Source organism: Gymnoscopelus microlampas, assembly GCF_963454915.1.
Source record: "Gymnoscopelus microlampas genome assembly, chromosome: 3".
Classification (NCBI taxonomy): Eukaryota; Metazoa; Chordata; class Actinopteri; order Myctophiformes; family Myctophidae; genus Gymnoscopelus; species Gymnoscopelus microlampas.
The window spans coordinates 59,307,025-59,319,218 of NC_139940.1; the positions used below are offsets into that span (position 1 = coordinate 59,307,025).

The 12,194-nt window shown below is 42.3% G+C and overlaps 1 protein-coding gene across 3 annotated transcripts in view; it reads right to left on the bottom strand.

Moving 5' to 3' along the window:
• adam15 (ADAM metallopeptidase domain 15) overlaps positions 1–12,194 on the bottom strand; it is a 104,908-nt gene that overhangs the window by 12,896 nt on the left and 79,818 nt on the right. The window contains exons 23-24 of one of the 3 annotated variants that reach the window (XM_084053199.1): positions 8,097–8,162; positions 2,703–2,774 (exon numbers count right to left, since the gene is read on the bottom strand). The exons of 1 other annotated variant lie outside the window; for it this stretch is intronic. In XM_084053199.1, coding sequence (XP_083909325.1) covers positions 2,703–2,774; positions 8,097–8,162 — 138 coding nt within the window. The remainder of the gene's footprint in view (positions 1–2,702; positions 2,775–8,096; positions 8,163–12,194) is intronic. One more of the 3 variants, XM_084053200.1, reaches the window with a different exon arrangement.

Genomic DNA, 12,194 nt, shown 5'->3' on the forward strand with positions numbered 1-12,194 from the left:
ATATCATAACAATTAATTCCCTGAAGAGGGTAGACCCTCTCCCTCATGCTAAACTTAAAGTGACTTATAAGGTTCCACTTCTCCTCAAAAAGACAACTTTATTTTCCTTTCTCAATGACAAGCCTAATAGTATTATTGCATGTTGACTATGTGCAATAACTGCAAGCCAATGTTCATAGGCATTGTCAGTATTTGTCTTCATTATTTCTTGAATTCCTATTTCTTTATTTGCCAATACTTCCACTGTAAGCCAGTGTTTTCAGTCTACACAATAAATAGTAAAAACACATTCTACATTCATAAATAATACAAAATAAAATAATAATAATGATTAAAAGGTTCTATGATTAAATGTATTCTATTGGTCAAAGGTATGTTAAATCCACCTGTTGCCCACTACTAGTATTTCTTACCATAAGGTGTGCTAATACTACAGAATCATATACATTTGAAAAAATATATTTATGATTTTTTAATATATGTATATATATCGGTATCGGTCTTGAAAAGCAGGAACGGGTCGCACTGATCTAGATCTGCTATTTTCACAATATGTATCTGTGGAACTGAATCAAACTAAATTAAGTGCCTCAACTCCTAATTCCTCAGGGTGGGGGGTCCCCAGTTAAAATATGATTATTTTGGGGGGTCGCTGCCTGAAAAGGTTGAGATCCACTGCATCAGGATATAATGTACACAGTCACACACGCATAGAAGATATGGAGATTGGAGATCAAAGAAAACGATAGGGGGGGGGACGTGTAATTGGGGACCCATAAAATGTCCCTGGGACCCATCTAAAAGACCACCCTTGCATCCCAGGACCCATTACATTGAAAACCTAGCAACATCACTGGAGAGACATGGAAACGGAATAGATTGAGTCATGTTTTTTGCAATTCAACTTAAATGAGTCTGCATCAAGTGAGGCTTGAACCAGCAACCATGCGGTATGAGGCACTCTTAGGTAGCTGCAACACTACCTATAGTGCTATAGCTTTGTCCAGGCTGATGTTGTCTGTTGAGGATCACAAACTCTTGCCTTCTGTCATGACCCAAGCTCCTGTTTCACTAACACTAAGATCACTCGTTCACAAACCATTTACCAATGAAGAAATTGTACATCTCCTCAGAACCAAAACTAGTGAAAGTAGCCGATCTACAAGCTCACAAACCATTAAAAATTGTCAGATTGTACATCGGCTATTTTCACAATGAAGTATGTTATACATTGAAAAAACATACTCTCATTGCTATCTGAAAAGTTGTGAGATTGTAGATCAGCTATTTTCACAATGAGGTATGTAAAAAATACTCAATTAAGTATTTCATGTTATCTTTAACAATTGCAGATGTATTCATTGATAGTCATGTTGTGTGAAATGCAACTTAGATGAAGTCTGCACCAAGTGAGGCTTGAACCTGTGACCTTGTGGTTGTGAGACATACACTTAAGCGGGACGCTATTGGACCAACAGGCAAACCTCTGAAAAAAGAGATCACTCTGATCATACAGTTTCACGCAAATAGCTGAAAAATCCTGGGTTTAAGTGTTTTTCAAACTGCTCAAGATTGCGGACAATCTAAAGGCGGTGCTTACTGGTCAACGTGATGTGTTCCTCATTAGTCAAGGCACATGTGTAAGCAGGTCTAATGGCTGTCGGCCAAACGAGGCATGACTTTTGCCTGTTTAAAGTTTGCATTTTCAAAAAATTGCTATAGCGCCCCCGTTTGAACAATTGGAGTAAGATTGGTTTCAGTGATATTTGGAATGGCCCTTTACATTTCTGCAAAGTTTCAAAGAATGGTAAGTCTGCATGTATGTGTTAGGGGCAGATGAATAATTGTCATAAAACTGCAATATTCATTGGCTCATTAAAGCTTCATTTTTTCACTTATGGAAAATATTTTGCAAACGTTTGTCGGCATAGGTCCAAAGTTCATGTGTAAAACGTTTCGTGCAGATTGCTCAAAAATAACTGCTTTTTACTGCTTTTCATATAATTCGAAATGGTGGGAGATCTAAAGGTCAGAGGTCAAAAGTCAAACAGTGAAAGTTGTTAGGCATGAGGAGACGCATGTGTGCATCGAAGTTTCATGGCTGTAGGTCAAACAGGGCATGAGTTGTACCTGTTCAAAGTTGGCATTTTCAACTGAGTGCTATAGCGCCACCTTTTGACGAAAGATTGTGAGATTTATTTTCTGATCGTTTTTCATGACCATCTATCATATGGCCGAGTTTCATAAAAAGCGACTGCACGGTTCAGCCAGAACTGGCAAAAACGGCAGAAGAAGAAGAAGAAGAAGAAATGGAATAATGCCAATAACAAAACGGGTCCATGCTGGAAGCCTGGCCCCGTAAATACATCTTGAATGAATGAATGAATGACTCATATGGCCTGAATCCATCCGACATTATTTGACGTATATTTGTTGCGTTACGTTATGCTACGTTACGCTACATTGCATTGGATTGTGTTGCGTAGCATATCGTTACTTTACATTGCGTTAGGTTGCGTAGCGTTACGCTACATTACATAGCGTAAGGCTATGTTAAATTATATTATATTGTGTTGCATTGCGTTATGCTACGTTACATTACACAGAGTTAAGTTACGATACACCCAAACTTCAAGACACTACAAAACTACCACACACAAGACAGACAACGTCTACGTCTCTATGACAACCAGTGGCTGTACCTGATTGGTGGGGGCATAAGGGTCGGGGGGCAGAGGCTTGGCAGGGGGGGCAGGACGTTGTTTAATCCTTAACTGGACAGAAGAAGAGACGTTGTTATACTACAATATACTACAAAATACTATTATACTAGAATACAATAATAGTATTTCACCTTTAAGTGGACAGAAGAACTGCGTCACTTCCAGGTTTATTAAGACCATATTAGCCTCTGTGCTGGGCCCACACTTAACTGTCCAGTAGCGAGATTAGACTTCAGAGAGATATAGGCTACGGCTACGCAATGACATAATATAGTGAGTTGTGCGTTCCATCATGACACCACCTCATCACACCTCCAGTGCATCCTTACAGGAGAGCTTGCGGTTTGCGATATTCATCATATCATTATGAAAATGATTTTAACCACGTGGCAAAATGGAATGATATGCTGTAGATAGACGCTACCCTCGCATGCCCTGCATGTGCTAAAGCAGTGGTTCTCAAACTTTTTTGACCCAGGTACCCCTTGGAGGGGACAATTTTTCCCAGGTACCCCCTCATCCTCAACATAAACATATTGGTCCTTAAATCCTTGGCACAAAGCTCTCAACAAAAGTAATCTCGACAAATCAGAAGTTATCATAACACTGCTACAGAACAAAGTAAGATTTAGATCTAATACCTCTGAAAATTGTCAAACAGCATTTCAGTTTGATTCATGTTAATAGCCACTACCTGGCAACACAGTCGTATGTTAATGTTACTAACGTAAGTTAATATTCAATTTGTACAAAACCGGACAGCACACTTTTCAAGTAACTGATCTTGATGGTTTTCATAAAATTAACAGCAGCAAGACTTCAGAAAATGAACATTCCTATTAGTCCTAATAAAAAGGTGCTTACATTTTGAAATAATAAACTTATTGGCCCATTTTTTTCTCTGGTGGAGAGATCAGACCCTCCCCCATCCACCAGACATGCTTTGTTCACATGCACGCGCACATCACGGCTCCCATGGCTCTGGAGAGATCGTCAATATAAGGTAAAAATCCCTCGCAGAAGCTACTGTACATAAGGAATTAATTAATACCTGGCAGGGAATGTGTTAATAGCCACTAGCAACACAACGTGGTATGCTAACACATTGAGTGCCAAACACGAGATTCTTCGTGATTGCAAATACACCCGTCGAGTGCCATAAACGAGAATATATATATATGCTGTATATATATATATATATATATATATATATATATATATATATTTATTATTATTATTATTATTTTTCTCAGAAGGGGCGCTCTAACGCAACTTTAGGAATGATCCTAGGACCCTTTAGAAGGGAATGGGCGGATGTGACGTCAGCCCAAAATACATCACTTCCGTCCGCTCCAATGATAGGATTTGGAGAAAAAGGTCTTTGAATATTTATTGAATATTCTATTAGGAAAAAAATGTAAAATAGCACAGTAACATTTAAAATACTTAGCAGAGTGTTTTTTTCAAAACACTCCCTGTCCTGGAAAATCTATTTGAGATAACTCTATTTGAAATAACAGTGGGAATATTGTAAACCTTGCTTGTTACAAGGCTATCTGAAAGAACATTGGGCCAATACATGTTATGGCATATTGGACGCTGCGTACATCACTTATCAAATGTATTCTCTAGACATGTCAGCTGGGAGGCCATCAGGGGGTTCTTTCGGTGGCGTCGTGGAGGGGGGGTGGGTGGTGGGCAGAGCAAGGTTGGTGTTTGTGGGGCCTGGCGTTTGATTTGGGGGGTGAATCTAATCCCTGGCCTTGGCAGAGGTTTGTGGAGGCACGCGAAGAGTGTAGAAAACGTTTGACATGAACAGTTTTGTGCCCAGTTTGTTCAGCTGAAACCCATCTGAAAAAAGGTGTCTTCTATCCCCCCCAAAATGTAAATTGTCAATAAAGTGTTCAGATTTGTTGGTGCACGTAGTTGAAAGCCACTTGCTCAGTGCAGACAGTCTACTGAAACGTTCATCGCCGCCTTTTGTTGGTGGTAGTGGGCCACTGATGCCAACATCAACATGATCTAGGCAGCTGATTGTGCTGAATAGAGCCCTGAAATGCTGTTTTAGGATTTCTGACTGTTACCGCTGCTGTAATAGTCGGATGAAGTTACCCTCATATCTGTTCCTGGTCATGTGACCTGGATAACCAATACATGACAGTGCCCTTGACTTTATAAAATGAACTGCAGTCACAACTTTGTTCAAAACAGAGTGAAGGTCTGGTTCCATATCTTTGGGTGCAAGCACCTGCCTGTGAAGCATACAGTGTGTAGCAATAACCTTCAGGTTAACAGCCTTTATCCGTGCAATAACACCACTCTTTCAGCCCGTCATCGCTGCAGCACCATCCATACAAACGGCAACACAGTTTTCCCAGCTCAGTCCTGCTTCAGTCATGAAAGCATCCAAGACACTTCCTTACAAAACAGAAAATCCTCCAAAATCTTCCCTTTCCATGGATAACGAATCAAAACAACCAACTCAGCAGCATTGGCAATGTCTTTGATTCATGCAATTGAATTGAAAATTGCTGACAGGAACACAATCTATCCAGCATCCGAGAGCTCTTCAATCCTCCTCTTGACAGTGTTATTTGAGAGAGGTACAGCTTTCACTTTATTAGCAAACTATTTCCCAAACATAACTTCATTAATCATTACTGCTGATGAAAGTATGAGTTCTTCTTCAATAGTATGTGCCTTTTTAGTTTTAGCTATTTGTTGAGCGACCAAATAAGACACCCTTTGTGCTTTCTCAGAAACAGTGGAAATGGTCACCATCCGTGTTTTCTGGCGTGTGTATGACCCGCTCTCTCGACGGAAGAATTATTTTGTTTTGCCAACATGTTCTTTGTGCATGGTTTGCAGATGTCGCTTCAGATTGGCTGGCTGGTTGGCCTCCTTTGCTAGACACAGGAGACACAGGACGCATTTTGGTCTCCCGTTGCTGTTCTCAATAAAACCATACAACTCGATATAACTATCATAATATTTTCTCTTTTTAGCGTGTTTGTCATTGTGCAGATCATCACTTGATGATGTGGACGGACACAAATATTTATCCATGCTCGTCGATTGTTAGTCAGCAGTTAGGCAGCAGTAGAAACGGTTCAGGTGTTCTGAATGTTTTTGTTGTTATTTTTTGCTGCGGCGACTGTGAGTGGTCACGACAGATTGACTGATGTGCCGTCTAGTAATCACATCAGCTATTGGCCCAAAGCAAACATGGGAGAAACATAATGTACACCACAAAAATATGTTTATTGCACAACTTGGCAAAAATGACCCCGTAGATAGACACGATTCTTATGATAAATCATTAAAAAAATGTATATAATTTATAAAAAAATAATAAAAAATAAAACAATCTGTGAATTATTTTGCGGACCCCCTGGCTATACGTCGCGGACCCCACTTTGAGAACCGTGGTGCTAAAGGCACCCAGTCACTATTAATCGTTTGTGTTTCAAGTGTTTAATAGCTCGTTTCAAGTTCAGCTCATTCAATGAGCTAGTCATCAAATCAGACGAAGGCTAGCCTCGATCTCCAGGCTTTTATTTTTTATTTTTGCTAAAAAATAAAAGCCTGGACCAACCAGTTGATGTTCCGGGCATAGGAAGTGTTTCATTTCCCCAACCAACCAGAGTGCAGTGGGCGTCACTCCAAATGTTGTGACGTCAGGGCTCTCAATGCTACACATTGGGGAGGAGGAGGGGCGCGGGACGGGGCGGGGGCTGACTGACAGATCGGTGAGCAACATTCAGGAGCCACCCGCGGACCAGATTCGGCCAAATCCTGTGGAATTACTGACACCCTGCGACCCTTCCGGAGCCCGTTGGACGGGAAAACGGGTCAGAAAGCGTGGGAGAAGAGGAGGCACTCGCCTGAGGAAGATACAGGCCCTTTCCCGCATTCCGCTACCTTCCATCATCCTCTCCAACGCGCAGTCCCTCCGGAATAAATCAGATGAATTGCAGGCTCAAGTCCGCTGCAACCACGACTTCAGGAATTCTTGCATTCTAGCCTTCACGGAATCTTGGCTATCCGAACGTGACTTGGCCACCGATCTGAAGATCGATGGCTTTGGGACACCCTTTCGTCTGGACCGAGACGCCTCAGTTACGGGCAAGTCAACTGGTGGGGGGGGGGGGGGGGGTATGTTTGTATGTTAATGAGCGTTGGTGCAGTGTTAAATCTGTCATTGTTAGGGAGAGTTTGTGTACCCCTGACGTTGAGTTGCTCTCTGTCTCTCTGCGGCCAGCGTATCTGCCGAGGGAGTTCCCACAGATATTTTTTACAGTCATTTATATACATCCAAAAGCTAATGAGGCTAGTGCCTGTGAGCAAATTCTCAGGGTTGTACAGAAACTACAACTAATCTCCCCTGACGTACCAAATCTCATTCTTGGCGACATGAACCATGTGTCCTTGAAAAATACTCTCAGAGACTTCCATCAATACATCCGACTAGGTCCAATAAAACCTTAGACATATGTTTTGGTAATGTCAAAGACGCATACAAATCTGTACCCCTCCCGCCCCTGGGGGCCTCCGATCATAACTGTGTGCACCTTTTCCCTGTTCACCGCACTGCTCTAAAACGTGGTAAAGTGCAGAGCATCCGCATTAAGAACTGGAATGATAACAACGCCTGTGAGACCCTCCGGGGCCTCCTTGAGGACACAGACTGGGACATGTTCTCTGAGTCCTCTGCCGACATCAATGAACTGACGGATGTGGTTACTAGCTGGTCTTTGTATTGTGAGAATATTGTTATCCCTGAGAAAACTATCAAAGTGTACCCATCGGTGGTCGCTTATTAAATACCTACGCTGAACAATTAGGTCCCATTTTTAATTCTATTTTTAAACTATCTCTTAGCTAGCAAATAGTACCCTTCCTTTGGAAACGGTCCACTGTTGTACCCGTAGCCAAGAGCAGCAATCCTAAAATGCTCAACGATTTCAGACCTGTGGCTCTTACTTCCCTGGTCATGAAACAGTTTGAGAGGCTCATCAAGTCAGAGCTTGTGGCTAAAACTGTATTCTTTATATGAAAAAGTTTGAGAAGCACTCACTAAATGCTACGACATGACACGCACGCACACAATGTAAACTTATATTGTTGCAGGTACAGTTGTTAGTAAGCTGTAATAAAAATACGGTCACACAATAACACACAAACACACACACACAATAACACACACACACACACACACACACACACACACACACACACACACACACACACACACACACACACACACACACACACACACACACACACACACACACACACACACACACACACACACACACACACACACACACACACACACAGCATGCTCCATGACCTCTTAGTTGTCATGGTTACCTGAGGCTTTTTAAAGTCAGGGTCAGGGGGTAGTGGCTTAGTAGGAGGAGCAGGCCTGCCATGAACCTAATTGGAGGAAAAACAGGAAGCAGAAGCAAGTTGACAGCCAATGAAGGCACATGCACAGGATACATGTGATAAACAAGGTGAGTTGAACGCATAGAGTTACATACTAGAGAGGTAACTGCAAAATCCCCTCCCATCCACTTGTATGGATTTGCTCACCCATCGCATACCCCCGTTTTACCCCTTCTTTCGGGTTTTGGGAAGTTGGACGGGCGGGACCTATCTGGGGCCTCTGTGCGTCGTCTTACGTGCAAATTAGTGTCACTTCCGTGCTCAACCCTGTGCGCAAGCTCGCGAGTCGAGGCTATTCGACTGGCTCCAGCTAGCTGTAGTTTACAACCCTCGTAGACGTATTTACGATTCTGATGTCTTCAATCTACGAGAGTTGTAGGGTGCACGTCCCATGCAGGGGAGCACTTTCTGCACTTTACCCCGCAGACACTCCAAACATGTACAAATTGAAAATAAAAGGTGCTTACCGCAAAGCCCCAAATGTTAACGACCTCGGCGGGGTAGTAGTGATCCCCGTAGAGGTATATCTTTCAATAAAGAAGTCTTTTAATCCAGCTTGTGTCGGAATCTTCACTGTTCTTCTTTTGTTTTAAATGAGTTTGAACTGCGCATTAGCGATTTGGCGGTCGGGAGGTGTATTGCGCATTGAACACACAATGTATCAATACACCTCCCGACCGCCAAATCGCTGTTGCGCAGTTCAAACTCATTTTAAACAAAAGAAGAAGCAGTGCGCAATACAATACCTTTTATTTTCAATTTGTACATGTTTGGAGTGTCTGCGGGGTAAAGTGCAGAAAGTGCTCCCCTGCATGGGACGTGCACCCTACAACTCTCGTAGATTGAAGACGTCAGAATCGTAAATACGTCTACGAGGGTTGTAAACTACAGCTAGGCTCCAGCTATAGTAAGCTGTAGTACCAGAATCGGCCACCATGTCCAAAGCGCTTCACTTGTCCCTCTCGGTTCTGGGGGCTTGGTTCAACGTGTCAATCAAGTGAACTTAAAGGCATAGTATGCAACTTGTTACACACTATGCCTTTGACCAATTGAACCCTCTAGACATAGTGAATTGGACCTGGGTTGGCTCTGTACTTGGACTGTCCTTTTCCGTCTACACCAAACCGCTTAGCCAAAAACAGCCGATCTACAAGCTCGCAACGTGTTTGCTAATGTTCCACCTAGAATATGGATGCTGGGGTTCAAGTGGTTAATGTTAGTTATTGTTAGGAATATGAAATAATAACTTAATACTAGTTACTGTTAGAACAAATAATAACTTCATTTTAGTTAATAGGAGAAAATATTTATCGTTAGGAATATGAAAGAGAAAATGTGTGACTTGAGTTGTTAGCTTGGCACATTTATCTACCCTCTAATGTTCAAAGTTTGTCAGTAAAAGAAAGGTAGGCTATATGAACAATATGCATTCATCCCATTATGCCAAGAGGCATAGCTCTGGTGAAGAGGCAGTGACCACATTTGAACTGGAGCCAAACAAAAAGAGGAATTGACAGGTAAAATCATGCACCCCACAATCTGATTCCACCAGCCAGTAGAACTGAAATATTGGCTGCTGCTGATGATAAAGCTATGACAGTGGATGAGTCCACTGACTGACACCACTAATAATGCATAATGATCAGTTCAAGGAGGTATTTCAATCTTGAATACAGGTACATAAGAATAGTAGTAGCCTACTTATTCATGTAGTATTGAATTGTTTACGACGTACAAGATGTGCCTGTACTACTAAGGCAGCCGGCGGTTCCACGCGCCGCACAAGGTGCCCTTTGTTTTCACTTCAGCACCTGCCCATCAAAATGTCTGTGCACACCACTGGAGGGCGATGTTGTCAAAAAAAGCCCCAAAATGCCCGATATATCGGTGGGACCAATACATCAGTTGCGAACATAATGTCACTCTCCTTACATAATGTACATAGAATACAGGTACAGTCTAATTCCAGTCTGTTTCTATAAACTAAGCTGGTAAGTTGTAACATTAAACAGCATCTCTCTCTCTCTCTCTCTCTCTCTCTTTCTCTCTCTCTCTCTCTCTGTCTCTCTCTCTCAAAGGTCATGGGGACTTGTTTCCATTGTGGTCCATTGTATTCAATTCATCAACATAGTATAAACATGTACACGATAATACATCAACAAATACAAACACTATATAGGTCTATGTACAAAGGAGCTGGGACATTACATTTACCTCCCCTTGTGGTCTCCCGTTTTGAAAGGATGGTGGATGGTGTCAGGGGCAGGGCATTCCACATTGTGGTGGCAGAGTAGTAGAATGAGTAAAGGCTCTATTCACAGCAGCCATATTATGAAGACATTCACAGGTGTTACCAATGATACTAATGAAGGCTCTGTTCCATTCTGGTCAAACTGAGTCAGGGTGCCGATATTGTGCATATCTACAGTTGGGGTCCAGGGACCCTCATGGGCTTCCAAATGGCCCCTTACAGGTGTATAACTCTGAGAGTGTACAAATGGAACCAAATGGACCCTTAGAGTTATGGGGGTCGTGGAAACCACTGTGCTAGACTAAATGGGACAGAGCCTTCATTAGTATCATTGGTAACACCTGTGAAGGAAGTGATAATATGGCTGCTGTGCATAGAGCCTATTGTCCCATGTTTGTTCTAAATGTGGGTGGTACCAGATCATGGTCGCTCCTTCTAGTGTAGTGGCTGTGGATGCCACTCACTTTGGAGAAGTAGTTAGACAGCTATGAGGGTATTGAGAGCACTGTCCCTCTGAGTACTGTATGTTAAATACCAATCCCATTGATATTTGCTTAACCCTGTCTTCTACCCTGAGCCATCCCAAACTAGTAAAGTGTGTTGGAATTAGGTGAGTCATGAGTTTAAGGCTGAGAAGTAGTCGTATCAGTTTGTTTTGGGAGGTCTGAAGCTTAGTTTTTAATGACATATGCTGGAGAACCAAGAGGTGCAAGCATAATCAAAATGGCACTGAATGAGGGCTTCAGCTAGAGTCTTGAGAGCACGTTTATTGACAAAAGAGGAAATCCTGCCCAAAAATGAGGGCAGATGCGTTCAGCCTTTCCCTGAATCTCCACGACAAGACTCAAGACTATCAACCAGCTAGACAGAGAGTTTAGCACCCTCTATCTATACTAACCACATTTTGGCCTTACAGCCCAAATACCACTTAATTGTTTCATCTTTAGATCCACACTCCTTAATCACACGGGTTGACATCTCGGTTAAAGAGGTAGTTCACAGAAAAAAGAATAAACAATCCTATTGATCAGTCACCCCATGGAGATATTTTTTTGTTCAATCAGAAACACTCACGTCAAAGTAGATTTAACCATTTATTGCAACAACTGGAATACAGTTAAGCTTTCCGTTAAAGCTCCGCTCTTGGGAGATATTCCCTGAATTTTGTCGAAGCAGCCTGCTAAGCATATATTCAGGGAATGCTAAGCAAATCCCCCATAGGGATACAATGTCAACAATAAGCAGTACATTGACATATTAGTTTGAATTAGCAGATATACATGATAATCAAAAGTATTTGAGCCTATGCCAGACTCTAATCAAAAGGTGGAGGCTGGGGTGGAGGAGGAGCTAGCAGAATGCATTGGTCAGCAACCAAGAAAGACCTAGTGAATACAAAGCCGTATTTAAAGGAACCCCTTGCTAATGCGTGAGTTGTGATTGGAGTATGAATGCATGATGTAATGACCAGCAGCGCTGTGAATGGGGAATAGAAAACTGTTCAACATCAGCTGATTGACAGCTGATTACAGCTTTGGCGTGCAAGACTTCCGTGTCCTGCATGAACTAACGCTATGCTTCATTTTTTGTCGCATTCCTAGGCCAATAATTTGGTGACCAGCGGACCGGTAGGCAGTGGTTCCGGTAGGAGACACAAAGGAGACTCTTAGTGTCTCCTATCGGAACCGCTGTCGGCATCAAATTATTGGCTTAGGAATGCGACAAAAACAAAAAAATATCCATGAATCTCCATGGGGTGACTAATCGAT